A 14,219-nucleotide genomic window follows, 5' to 3' on the forward strand; every position below is an offset into this window, starting at 1 on the left:
AAGTCTAAAAGTTATAACTATACAAAGAAGTATACTCAGGGAAGTATTACACTACCAATACTACCATTAAGGTCATTCCAACTCCAGCTCAGCACCTTATCTCCTTTCCAGCCCATTGCCATCTATCTACCCCTGTATGTAAGCAATGTGATTAGTCTGCAGTTTATCTTAACTTGGTTTCTTTTTTTGTAAATTATTATAATCGTGTATATTTAAAAATTTCTCCTTCTTACAAAAAGATATGTATATTTATTATGCATACTCTTTTGTATTTTGCTTTGTGTACTTAACAATATATTTTGGAAAACAGATCATAAATATTTTGCTCCTATTTTTAAATTTTACTTTTTTACAGCTACATCTTCACTGTGTACCACAGATATTCAACCACTGCCCTATGTATGGGCATTTGGGTTGTTTCTAGTATTTTGCAATTACAAACATGCTGTTGTGAATATCCTTGTGCATATGTATTTTTATACTGTTAAAAGTGTACCTTCAGGGTAAATTCCCTGACATGAGATTGCTGGGTCAAGAGGTACATGTACCTTTAATTTTGTTAGATATTGTAAAATTCCCCTCCATAAGGCTTGTACCATTCTGCAGTCCCACCAGCAATGTATGAGTACCTACCCGCTTTCTCAAAGCCTCACTAATAGAGTGTTTTATAGTACTTTAAAATTTTTACTATTTAGATAGGTTAGAAATGGTACCTCAGTGTAGTTTTAATTTAAATTTCTTTAAATATGAATGAGGTTGAACATTATAAGAAAATAAAATCACAGATCACCATCTCTAGTAAACATAGATGCAAAAGCCCTTAACAAAATATTAGCAAATTCAATCTGTCAATAAAGAAAGGATAACATATCACAGTCAAGTAGGATTTTTTATTCTAGGAATGCAAGGTTGTTTTAATATTAGGAAATTAATCAATGTAATTCATCACATCAATGGAAGAAAGGAGAAAAAATTTGACTATCTCAATAGAGGAAAAATATTTCACAAATTTTAATACCTATTCTTCACAAAAACACTCAATATATTAGAAATAGAAGGAAGTCTCCTCAATCTGACAAGGGGCACCTATGAAACACCTAAAGCTATTACTACTACTAAATGGCCAAAGACTGAATGTTTGCCCCCTAAGATCAGGCATAAGGCAAGGATGTCTGTTCCTATCACTTCTCCAACATTCTACTGGAGGTATTAGCCCATGCAATAGGGTAAGGTAAACAAGCAAAAGGCATACAGATTGGAAAGGAAGAGGTTAAACTGTTTTTATTTGCAGACAAAATATTGCGTATGTAGAAAATTCTAAGGAAACTACAGAAATATTCCTACTAGAATAAATGAATTCAGCAAGGTTGCAGGATTTCTATATGCTATCAATGAAGCACTGGAAAATGATAGGTCACATGGGTTATGCCTTTGTCAAAACTCATGGAAGGATATTTATGTAAATTAGTTTGTATCATTTAATTGCATGTAAATTATACCTAAACTTTTAAAAGTTAAAACAACCAAGATAAAAGTATATAAAGTATCTTCTAGTATAATTTGGGGTGGTTGCCAATATGCCCTTTCTGAGAAAGTTTAAAGTAGGGCCAGGTTTTATTTAAAATTTTTTTGTCTATGTTAAGCCCAAATTTGTTTACATTTACCCATTCCTTAGATTTCCCATCTCTCACCAGAATCTGGGCATAAATGAATGAGTGGTATGGGAGTTGGACCCAAATGAAATATCCCTAACAAAGTGATAGAGCAAGCATGGCATTTATGAATGCTTCCTTTTGGCTGACCACTGTAATGTATTGCCTTCTTTGAATTGACCTTGGATTTAAGAAGTCCTGGGTTTAAATCTGGATTCTGAATGTGATTAGCTGTGTAAACTTGGGTTAGTTATTTAACTACTTAGAGTATTTTTCTCATTTGTTAAACAGGAATAACATTATAAAGTTTTATGAAAACATGAGATAATTAACATGATAATGACTGGCACACTGTAGGGGCCCAACAAATGTTTGTCTTAATCTTAGCAGGATATTTTAATTAAATCTTTATTACAATTCTATTTGGTATGACATTTTTTTCCAATAGAGGAACCAGAACTGTACAAGAATAGTCTCGGCTGCCAACTGGGAGCTCAGGGGATGGGGATGGGAAGCAGACATGGACCTGATGGAGATAATTTCCCCCAAGGGCCACCACCGTAAAATGGCTTTCTCATAGTTATTTCTATACCAGCAACTGTTCATGAATTCATATTCATTCCAGTTTATTTTTCTTCCTTCAGATTTCTAAAATTACTGGTTCAAAGGAGGAATCACTGGCCCTAGCCAAGAGCTCTATTTCCTTGTCTCTTCCTGATGAAATGCTTTACTAATTAATGCTTAGAGAAACTGAATTCCTTATTCTTAGTATCTGGGCTCATTCTATAGGTGCAACCCTATTCATTCTTGGGTCACCTCTTTTTCCCCTAATATTGGATATGCCTATTTCATTCATCCATCAAGACTTTAGTGAACAGTTATACCAGGCTCTATGGCTGAGGGTCAGAGAAGATGGTCGTGCCTCACAGCTGAACCTTGAGAGATGAGTAAAGTTATTAGACAGATGGATAAAGTGGGAAAATTTAGGCTCCATTTAAGGTACCCTGCCTCTTCCCAAGAAATTATGCCTTAGTTGCAAATAATAACAACTGGTTGAGAATCTCTTTCTTTCAAAAGGTTAAAGAGACAGGAACTATTCCTCTACCTCTTTTTTCCTAATTTAACTACCATTTAGAATTTTCTTTTGAAATTATGTTCCCAGACCAAAACAGAAAACAAAAAACAAACGAACAAAAAAAAAAACTAAGACTCACCTCTGACTCCTCTCAGGAATGTCCAGCACAAACCCAAACATCATTTCAGCAATTTTATTGGAGCTGCATGTGGGGGTCCTATCCACCTCTACGGCTATGGACAGCATCCTCTGCAGCTGGCATACAATCCTGAGTCCAGAACACAGAACACAAATGAGCGGGAGGGTCTGGCAAAGAGCTACCCTACTGGCTGGGATGAGGTCCCCACCAGTGTACTAAAGGATCTTGTAAAGCACACACTAGGGTCAGGGAGAACTACTCAAGCATCAGCATGCTTTTATTAGCAACTTCACCTACCTGAATCCCTTTTGCCAGATCATACTATCTGAACCTCTCAGAACCTGGGGTTGAGCTGTAAAAGCAAGCTACTTTTAAATTCAAAAAGAGAAACACACAATCTTAAGGATCTAGAGAACTTTAAGGATCACCTAACCTATAACTTCTCTATTTTACAGATGAAGAAACAGGTCCAGAATGACTAACAATTATTTGAATTTCTTTGATAGGAGAAAATATATATTTACCATATAGTCTTCGCCTGTTACTGGTTCCTTTACAAAAATCTTTTACTAAGTTCAGTCTCAGAGTTTCAGCTGGTGAAACGTGACCCTCTCTCTCATCAGACCTAACTGTGGGAGACAGCCAGGCTGATGTGGCAGAAGGAATCTAGGCAACCCCTCAGAAGGTAAGCCTGGCCTTGAAGCTAGCCTTTTCTAACATGCACTATTATTTGTGAGGGAAGGAAGGGCTCTGTTTTCAGAAAATCTGCAGCCAGTGACACAATAGGTGGAACAGGGACTCTGGCATCAGATTCTGGCTCAGCAATGACAAGCTGATCAATTTTTGACAAATTACTAAACTGCTTACACTCTAAGTTCTCTCATCTCAAAAAAGGAGAAATAATACCACCTATTTCATGAAGTTGTGATGTTTAAGATATCTGGCAGATAGGCACTCATTAATGGTAAACAGCAGTGCCTACTGTTGTTGTTAAGATCATGATCACTTTTAGGGGGACCCTATTTTATTCTACTAATATCTACTTACAATAAATTTATTACTATTATTATTATTATATTAGCTTTCATTTAAGGAACAGCGTCTGCTTCTCTCTTGGGTCTATATACTGAGTTCTGGGATAACCCTACTTCCCTACTTTAGGACCTTCCCCAATCTGCTCAAGCAAATACTTCATTGTTCCAAAACATTCTCCCTTTAGATACAAGATTGTCTCCTAAATTAGTTAAAACCCATAGTACTTATATGAAAATCAGGTCAGTGCAACTAGATTATTATATAGCGTTGTGAATTTAGGCACAAATGCTGTATTTGAAATATCAAGTGTGACTGTCATTTTTAATATAATTGACATGGAATAGCAGGTTACTTGTGCAAGGGCAGTTCAAGCCCCCAAATCCTGGCATTTCTCAAAAAATGCCAAGACCACTTTCAATCCCATAAAAAAAATGCCAGGAATCTCTTTCCAGTGTGGTCTGAGGTAATAGGACCTGCCCTGGTCTGAGCCATTGCTGTTACAACCTGTTGGAACCTGCAGGTTGAACTGCTCTTCTTCTTCCACGACTGGAGGAGAGACCCAGTTCCTTGAGCACAAGAGGCTGCTGGAACACCCACTATGCATGACTCCTCTTCTGTCAGTGGACAGATGAAGTGGTGAGTAGCTGTAACCCTGTATTGTCTCTTGGAATCTAGGAAAGGGAGGGCACTGTCCTCTGCCTTTTGTTCCACTTCGGCTTTGTGAATTTATATTCACTTAGTGAAGTCCTATTCATCCAGGAGGAAAGCATCTGCTTTTGTTTTACCTTTGGAATTAGGAATTTAACCTTTAGTCAAACTAAGATAATTTTTAGTAAAAATCAGCCTATGTTACAAGAGCTTGTTAATTTTGGAGAAACTCATCTTAGGGGGTGGTGCTGTTCTCTAAAACAGTAAATCCCAATAGCCCCAGGAAAGATAACTTCTGCCTGCTCCTTACAGCTGATTGGTGTTCTTTGTCAGGTTAGGTTGGGGAGAAGGGTAGCTACTGCTGGCCTTCAAGATTCCTGTTCCTGGAGAGGTTTGATTCTCCTTTGGGGATTGAGTTAATCTGTCTTCAGTTACTGCTTTGACCAACCACTTGATGACATCCCTGCAATGGAAAAAAGATAAGAAAAAGTTTAAACTTCTGTCTTACTATATGGTGCTCAGAACTGCAACTTTAACATGGGCTCCTAGACCTCTAGATTTCCCTAAAGGCAACAGAGAGGGTCCTTAGGCTACTTTCAATATTTATTTATTTATTTATTTATTTATTTATTTATTGAAATGAAATAAGTATTCGTTTTATTAACTCACTAGGCTTAGACCTGTGTTTAACAAGCAAGCCTAGTAACAGCACCATGGTTAGACTATAGCCTGCTTTTCCAAGCCATCATTGTACAATTTATTAAGCAAACAAGGGATCAAATGTCTCTCAGCCACCCAATGTGATCTTTTTACACATACTCCTAATAAGTCCCATTTGGAACAGCTGAAAATCTTTTAGCAAAAGCTTTGAAGATGAGCTCATGAACTCAGTTAAAATTTCACCAGTTAAATTAAGACAAATGGAAGGAACTCAAATGAGTAGTTGCCCAATCAGAGCCCATTATTTCTAAGTCATCAGCCCATGTGCCCCGCCCCCCCAATAAATCCTTAAAACCTTGACTCAATTATTGAAAACCCACATGTAACAAAGTGAAAGGATTAATTTCCATTCCTCAATGTCTCAGCCCCAGGTTTAAAAAAAACAAAAAACAAAACCCAAACAGGTATTTAAGAAATACTTACCAAAATCAGATAGGAAAATTAAAGCCTGCATAGTTATGAATCAGAATTGTTGTACTACAACCCGGTTGCATACAATTACATCAGTTGGTTCTGTATACAATCTAGAACTGACTAGCACAAAATTTAGAATAGAAAAAGCTATAAGAAACAGGTTCCTAGCTACAGAAGTTGTAAATTTCAAAAGGGTATGAAAAAACTAATGTAATTTCAGACTTTTCTCCCTTTACATTTCAAACAGATGTTCTGTAAAAATATATACAATTTTTACAGACGATTACAAGTTTTTGTCTTAAAAACAGAATATTCCAGATTTGTAATTGAGCCTTAAGTCAAGTATTCTTGGCCATGACACTAGGCTAATAAACTAGGAATCACTCAAACCAAGCCAAAGGAGAACAGGTATAAACATCCTGAGCATTGGACTTTCTATTCAAGAAGCACATCTAGGAGAGCTAATTATAGAGGATAAAGCTTCCCTCCACACTCTGTTGTACAGTGTTGAGGCTTCTAGTCATAGGTTCTATTACTTGTAGCTTAAAATCCATTTTACACATAACGCTGGCGTTATTAGTGCTTCTATTTTAACACTATAGAAGTTAATGGATTCAGTGGGCATATTTAATGAACTCTATGACTAGCCTGGCTACTGGCCACTTTCCTGTTCTAGGCAAGGTAATTAAAGTCTCTCCACCCTACCGTCTTCACTAAATCTAAAAGTCCTCCTCCATGGCCTCCCAAAGTTTGCCTGTTGCTGAAACTGAATTCCACTTCTTTCAGACAGTGACTCTTCAAGAGGGATTACTTTTCCCATGTATTTATTCCTGTTAGCCATAAGCCCCCTGCCGCTTGCTTTTCTACGTTGCTAGAGTAGAACTCCTGGAGGTTATGGCCTGCACAGCTTGAAGTCCAACTTCATAAATACATCTGATTTCACAGGCGTATGTGGTTTTGGTGGCTGGAGTTGGTTAAGAGTCAATTATTGCACTTAAAAGGCTATCTTATTAGATACGCCAAACCAGCTCCTACTCCGGCAACACCTGCAAAAGCCAGCAGCACATTTCTGATGCCGCCTTCTAGGTCCTCTACATGGAAGAAATCCACAAACCCATCCCAGCCTCTTTGTTTGACTAGCCAGTCTCGTTTTGTCCTTACGAGAACATCTGTGATGCTTTCTGCTAATGGTTCGATGCAGCTTTCTTGGTTTATACTCTTCAAGTGTTTGGCCACAAAGGCACCAAAAGAAATGAGAGTCACAATCCTGCCCCAGTTTGTTACTCCGTCACTGAAAACATGGACCATCACTCGAGACAAAGATTTGACATCGTCTTCGTTTTTGATGTCCAGTTTCCGAAGCATGCCTTGGAAGGCCGTCTCGTGGTTCCGTTGCACACCGTCCCCGACCCGTCGCAGGGTCTCTAACGCCTTCCGGCTGGCGGCCCCAGACCCGCCCAGTGGCCTCGCGTCCTTGGTGCCGGTTGCCTGCTCCCGGAGGTATCGAGAGATAATCTCCAGGGACTGCCGGTACAACTCGTCCTCCTCCTCCTCTGCTGGGGGCGGCGTCGAGGGGAGTGAGCCGTCCTTGCCCGAGCTGTTACTGGCCTCGCCGACCAACTCCAGCAAAGGCAGGACGGCCGGCCGCTTCCCTAGAGGCTCCGGCTCGCACCCGTCCAGCTCCTCTTCGGGCGACATGATGGCCTCGGAGGCCGAGGATTCCATCTCTTCGGGCGGCGAGGCGCGGCGGGTGGGCGCGAAGAACAGCAGCCTGGCGGGGGTCGCGGTGACGTCGGGGCCCTCGGCGCCAATGGGCGAGGGCCGCGCGACCCTCCGTGCGTCGGGCGCGAGAGTGGCCGGGGGGCTCGGGCCGGCGCTTCCGCCAATCACCTCGCCGGTTTCCCCTCCCCCTACCTCTCGCCCGGCCGTGGCCTCCTTTCCCGCAGCCAAAAGCCGCCTCCCCCGAGCGGAGGCGCCGCTGCCGCTACCCGGTCCCAATCCGGCCCCCCCACAGTAGAGGTTGAGTCGGATTACTGCGTTTCTCTTGAGGCCGAACATCTCAAACCGCCGCCGCCGCCTACTGAGAAAAATGGGGGAGGCCCCAACTCCTGTCTTGAAGAGCGGAAGTAACGAGTCTACTTTCAATATTTAAAAAGTCTAATGGAAACCCTGCATTTAATTGCAGTAAGGTTACAAAAGATAAGTAAAACATCAACATTTTTCTTTAAGTAAGAATTATTGAAAGGTATCTCCAAGGTCAAAGAGCACTATCGGTGGCTTCCTGACCAGGAACATTCCTTGACAAAGTGGAAAGTTGGACTGGATGACTTTGTTGGCTTTCTATTATTAGATGTCAGTTATTAATGCTAATAACCAAGGTTTAGAGTATGTGCAGTGGAGTCAAACCTTACACAGGTTGTAGGCTCACAAAGTTAGTAAGGTAAAAACATCTCATATAGTCAAAATTACTTTTGATGATCACTTAGGTAACCCAGGTAAAAATGATGGATTGAATATACACATCTAATTTTGTTCCCTCCTAAAATGCCACTAATACTACAGTAAATAATTTTTTTAAAAATCCACAAAGAAGGGAAGAAAAGGAGGGCAGATGATAACAGTAAAAATCTGGAAGCTGGAAGGAAAATGAAGTATATTCACAAAACAATATTCTACAGTAGTGGAAATGAATATGCTACAGTGGATAGGTATGGACAAATCTTAGTACTCTATAATAATAAGTGAAATATAAAAGTACCAATTGATTACATACAGCATGATACTCTTATATACAGCTAAAAGGAACTAAAATAAAACTATATACAGGAACACATATAGATGCAATAAAACTATATAAGAAGGAAAGGAACATGATGAACATTCAGGATGCCAATTACTTTGGGTGCAAGAAGGTGCAAAAAGTGGGTGATGGGGGATGGATGTAGGTAATTGTCAAGGTCCTATAGCCTTTGATTTAAGGGGTTGGGTAAGAGATGCTGATTACAAAATTCAAAGTAACCAATTAACTAAGTAAATAAGGCAAATGTCATGTTTAGATGATGTTTAATCTAAGTCTATGACTTTGGCAAAGGGATAAATTTTAACTGACTTGGCAGAATTGAGAAAGCTGAATCCTAAGCCAGCAGTAGAGAAGAGCAATCCTATTTAATCCTATTTACCAAAAACTGTAAAAAAAAAATCTTCAATAAGTGCTGCAAATGGCAGTATGAGGTTTCCATGAAGTTAGGGTAAAAGCGGGTAAATTAAAATAAATATGATGGCTTGTAAGCTGTTTAAGAAACTTTTAGATCTTCTCCCCCAATGCTGAAGACTACAGGTTAACTTTGTGGAGAGGTAAAACAGAGGGTCTCTGGACTGGGATACCAGGCACAGCTGGGAGGCAAAGGCATCAAAGCAAAAACAGGGGCTCTAAGTGAACCTATGCATGCTCAGTGCAGAGGTCCTTGCCACCTTCCCAGAACTGTCTTCCCCAAACCTGGCATCCTGGTCTTTATCTTTCATGTAGGAAATCTGAAGTCTTTTCTGGAAAACTCATCCAGCCCAAGAGGAAAGACCTAAAGACATTGACGAGGTATTTTCTAAGAAACGGGCAGCCAGTTCCATCTACAGGGAAACTCAGAAATGACAAGTCCTCACCTGTACTCAGAGCTTCCAATAGCTTTTGAGTCACCCTTAAACGTGGATAGATTACAAAAGTTTACCAGACATCTATGGACATATTCTAACATGAGAGATAAACACCAAAAAGCCAAACCAACCCTCCTTTCTCTTCAAAAAAGCAACTTGGAGAAAACAGACATTATACAGGGAATTAAGAAAAACAAAACCTATCATTAGTATAATCAAAGATATGAAAAGGTACGGATCCATGAAAGAAAAAGACAAGAACAGAATACTATTTATTATTTTTAAAAAGGAACATTTAAAGAAAAAGAGCTCTTGGAAATTAAAAACATGATAACAGGAATGAAAATTCTATTTTCCAAGAATGAAGGATATGAAATGGCCCATTGAATGGCCAGCATACTAGATGAACATAGATCTAAAACAAGTATATTGGGCAAAAAGAGGATTCTATAAACAGCCAGAGAAAAAAATCAAGGCACACACAAAGAATCAGTAATCAAAGTAGCTTATGGCTTCTTCACAGCAATTCTGGAAGCTAGAAGACAATGGAAGATTTCCTTTAATATTCTGTAGAAAAGATATTTCTAACCTAAATATCTATACTCACTTATCAATCAACGTGTGGGAAGATAAAGATATTTTCAGACATAAAAGATCTCAAAAATTTTACTTCCCACATACCTTTCTAAGAAGCTACTGGAGACTGATCTATCAAAAACATGGGAGTAAACCAAGAAAGAGAAGATATGAAACAGAGATCCAACACTGGAAACAGGTGAAGGGAATTTTCACATTTATGATAAAGACTGGAAAAGAGGACAACCAATCCAGATTGAAGGAGGTCAAAACGTTCCACCACAGATCTTCAAGAAGAACTTCATAAGACTAACCCAGTGTGAATAAACATCTTGATGGGATACTTAAACCAAACAGCAGAGAATCTAGGGTTGACTTCTGATATGCACAAACAATAAGAGGAAACTAAAAATGAGGCAGTTATTAACTCTAAGGAAAACAAAAAAGGTATGAGTGAAAGAAAAAGTAATCACAGTTTAGTACTTGGCTCAACTCTGACCAGCACACATAGTTATAGTGATGGAAACACTGGATACTGATCTAAACAAAATTATGATATAACTCTATTAATGGCATGGGGGCTGGGAAGTGTGTGTGTGTGTGTGTGTGTGTGAGAGAGAGAGTGAGACAGAGACAGAGAGAGAGAGAGACAGAGAGAGAGAGAGAGAGAGGAGGTAGAGAGGAAAAAGAGCTAACTCCTCATCTTTCATGTGGGGAGTTAATAGATAATAGCTAACAATGAAAAATCAACAATTAGCAACACGAACAGTTTATTTAGCCATAAAGAGGTAAAAATCCAAAGAATCACTTAAATAAAAGAGTTGAAAGTAGTTACCCCTTGGGAAAGGAAAATGTGGGTGAGGGGATCTGGGAACTAGTGTATTTCTTAAATCATGTAGAACTAGATTACTCTTTGTATGCACAGTTAAAAAAGAGAAGAAAATCCCTTAAGGGGTCATATGGAGACTGACTTACCATCACTTTCTTTTTTAAAAACTTATCTTTGAGGTATAACATATAAAATAAATTGCACACTGGTTTTTGTTTGATGAATTTTTTTTATTTTAAGAAGGAAATGGAAAATTTTATTTGAGCTAAGCTGAGGATTATAACCTGGAAACAGCCTCTCAGAAAGCTCTGACAACTGTCCCACCCATTAGCGGTCAAAGCACAGTTATATACTGTTTGAGGAGTTTTGATAAATACATGCACACATTCGTGTAACCACAACCTCAATCTAATAGCCATCTCTTATTGAATCAAATACAGCTGGTTTCCCCTCCAGCTGAAACTGATTTTTTTCATTGATAAAGCACAAAATAGAGTATATGGCTTGCATTTAGAGGTTACCAATGCCTATCTTTAAACCCAAGAGTATAGTGTTGGGTATAGTGAGAGGCTCACACAATGAAAGTGAGTGACCTGTCACTGGATTGAGTTGGGTTCATGTCTCCCATCTCCCAATCCAGTGCCTAAGCTCACAAAGCAGAATGGTCAGGAGAGTTGCTCTCACTATTTAAATTGTTATTTTTCAATTTTAAAACCAACTATGCTATCCTGTGCTCTCTGTAGTTTCTCTACTTACTGATTTTCTACCCCCTATAATCATTAACATTTAAACTTTACATAAAATGGCACATCTAGGGAAATGGTTATAAGCATGCAAACTAAGGGAGAAAAAGCTGACTGTTACTTAGAACATAATGAAACGTCCCCCTTTTCTAATTAAAGGAGTTATAATAGTCAATATCCCACACTGGCCTGTAAAAACTATTCTTAACAAATATGCAAGAACATATGAGAATGTAAATGTGAGTGAAAAAAAATCTCAATGATGCTCTGAAAAAAGGAATGCTGGTGAGAACCATTTCCAAAAGAAGCAAAGCTTGTAGTTCCAGGATGAAAATTCTAGCCTGAGATCCCTACCCTACAAACCACATTTCCCCCCGCTGGTATAAGGATATGGTAGTTCCCCACTCTGAAGCTTCCAGAAGCTTTGGCCCTGATCCTACAAAAAAAGAACACGTGCTTGCTACCTTACTGTACCTTATTGTCAGCCATGTGACCTATTATAATAATAGACTTTTCAGAAAGTAGTAGTGACAAATGAGATTTATCTTGAGTTACTCAGGGGGATGGAAATAAATTTAGGTTTATAAAAGCTGTGAAAGGTTACACAAGTCAAGTTTTCCCCCTGGATCTCACAAGGCTGTCTGAACAATACTGAAATAGCTAAAGGAAGTCTGATGGTCCTCGGAAAAAAACCACACAAGTTATGGCATCTGACACACAGTTGGTACAGAGAGGTTTTCTTCTAGGACTGTTTATAGTTGTAATAACTATCCCTGTTATACTATCTAGCTACTAGAAAATCTCATCCACCTGATGTTCTCCGGACTTGAGTAGCTGCCCACTTACAGCCCCTCCCTCTTGTCATCCCAGGGCTCAGATGGCTGGTTACCTGACATTGTGGGGTTGCTTGTCACAGGATAGCACAGTGCTTGCAATAGATTGCTGCAGGTGCTGTCGCTGCTTCCTCAGGATCTGTTGGAAATCATCTTCCAGGGTCTGTACTACATAACGTAGAAAAAGGACTCGCCCGGGCAGATTTTGTCCCTGGGGGAGAAAAAATGAGGAGTAAGTATTTCCTCTCAATCTCCTGGATGACACTGAGCACTGGGCTCTCATAAATACTAAGTCAAGGGAAGGCCCATGAGTCAACGAGTGTGTATCTAAAAGAGAGGTTTCTGGGAGAGAGCAAGCAGTCTAGGTCATTATAAAAGAGGGCAAATAGGGCAATTCTAGAGCTTGAAAAGTCAGTCTCTTTCTTTCACTGAACCTAACTATCAGTCTCAGGATAAACCCTAAACTGTGGATATCCAAACAGAGAGACAGAAAAATGACTCTGCCAAGCTACTAGATCAAGCAACCATGATGTCTATCTCACTGCTATACTTCTAGTAAGATGAGCTGATGTATATCCTTACTGTGAAAGCAAGTCTGAGCTGGGTTTTCTGTTACAGGTGAAATGATCCTAACTGTTGAAGCCTAACTGATGCAGGTAAAGAGCATGGGCTTTGGTGGTGCACAGACCTTATTTATTTGTTTGAAACTCAGCTCCATCCCATACTTAATTTACCCCTCTGAGTCTCAGTGTCCTTGTGATTTATGTGGTGATAACTCTAACCTTACCAAAGCCAGCGTAAGTGTCTGTCACACAGCAGGCAGGCATGCACAATTCGTTGGTTTCCCTTTACTGACAAGGAAGGACTTACTTCTGGCCTTGTGCTATTTGTTTTCTAAATGCCTTATAGTTTTTTTGTCCCTCATTTCCTGCATTATTGTCTTTAGTTGATTTTTTCGTAGTGAAATGTTTACATTCCTTTCTCATTTCCTTTTGTGTACATTCTATAGCTATTGTCTTTGTGGTTACCATGGGGATTACATTTAACATTCTAAAATTATAATACTTTGAATTTATACCAGGTTAACTTCAATAACACACAAAAACTCTGCTCCTTTACAGCTCTGTTCCCACCCCTTTTAGTTGTTGAAGTCACAAAACAATATCTTCATATACTGTGTGCCCCAAAATAAACTAATAATTCTTTTAAATGCATTAATCTTTTAAATTATGTAGAAAACAAAATGTGGAGTTACAATAATACTAGCTTTTAGATTAATACTTTAAAAATGTATTAGTTACTTAATACATTATAGAAAACCAATGTGGAGTTACAAACCATTGTTACAATAATAGCTTTTATAACTGCCCATGTATTTATCTTTACTGACATCTTTATGTCTTCATACGGCTTCAAGTTACAGTTTAGTTTTCATTTTACCCTGCAGGACTCCCTTTAGCATTTCTTGATGAGCAGGGATAGTAGTAAATGAACTCCCTCAGCTTTTGTTCATCTGGGAATGTCTTTATTTCTCCCTCATTTTTTTAAACAACTTTATTGGAGTATAATTGCTTTACAATGGTGTGTTAGTTTCTGCTGTATAACAAAGTGAATCAGCTATACATATACTTATATCCTCATATCCCCCTCCCTTTTGCATCTCCCTCCCACCCTCCCTATCCCATCCCACTAGGTGGACATAAAGCACTGAGCTGGTCTCCCTGTGCTACACGGCTGCTTCCCACTAGCTATCTATTTTACATTTGGTAATGTATATATGTCCATGCCACTCTCTCACTTCGTCCCAGCTTACCCTTCTCCCTCCCCATGTCCTCAAGTCCATTCTCTACGTCTGCATCTTTATTCCTGTCCTGCCCCTAGGTTCTTCAGAACTTTTTTTTTTTTAG

The 14,219-nt window shown here is 39.1% G+C and overlaps 2 protein-coding genes across 3 annotated transcripts in view; both read right to left on the minus strand.

The window, feature by feature from the left end:
- The window catches only part of SIMC1 (SUMO interacting motifs containing 1), a gene marked incomplete at both ends in the record, with an annotated part of 99,537 nt that overhangs the window by 23,605 nt on the left and 61,713 nt on the right, over positions 1–14,219 (minus strand). Inside the window, 3 exons of the mRNA XM_079703452.1 lie at positions 2,867–2,995; positions 4,860–5,012; positions 12,369–12,523. Coding sequence (XP_079559578.1) covers positions 2,867–2,995; positions 4,860–5,012; positions 12,369–12,523 — 437 coding nt within the window. The remainder of the gene's footprint in view (positions 1–2,866; positions 2,996–4,859; positions 5,013–12,368; positions 12,524–14,219) is intronic.
- On the minus strand, positions 6,686–7,741 carry LOC307052513 (induced myeloid leukemia cell differentiation protein Mcl-1 homolog; the record flags this gene model as incomplete). Of its 2 annotated transcripts, XM_079703454.1 has the most annotated exons (2): positions 6,686–7,171; positions 7,631–7,741. In XM_079703454.1, the coding sequence occupies 2 exons, from the start codon at positions 7,739–7,741 to the stop codon at positions 6,686–6,688; spliced, it is 597 nt and encodes a 198-aa protein (XP_079559580.1). The 2 variants fall into 2 exon arrangements, with proteins under 2 accessions (XP_079559580.1, XP_079559579.1); XM_079703453.1 differs by having other exon boundaries at positions 6,686–7,741.

Source organism: Hyperoodon ampullatus (genome assembly GCF_949752795.1).
Source record: "Hyperoodon ampullatus genome assembly, chromosome: 4".
NCBI classification, from domain to species: domain Eukaryota; kingdom Metazoa; phylum Chordata; class Mammalia; order Artiodactyla; family Ziphiidae; genus Hyperoodon; species Hyperoodon ampullatus.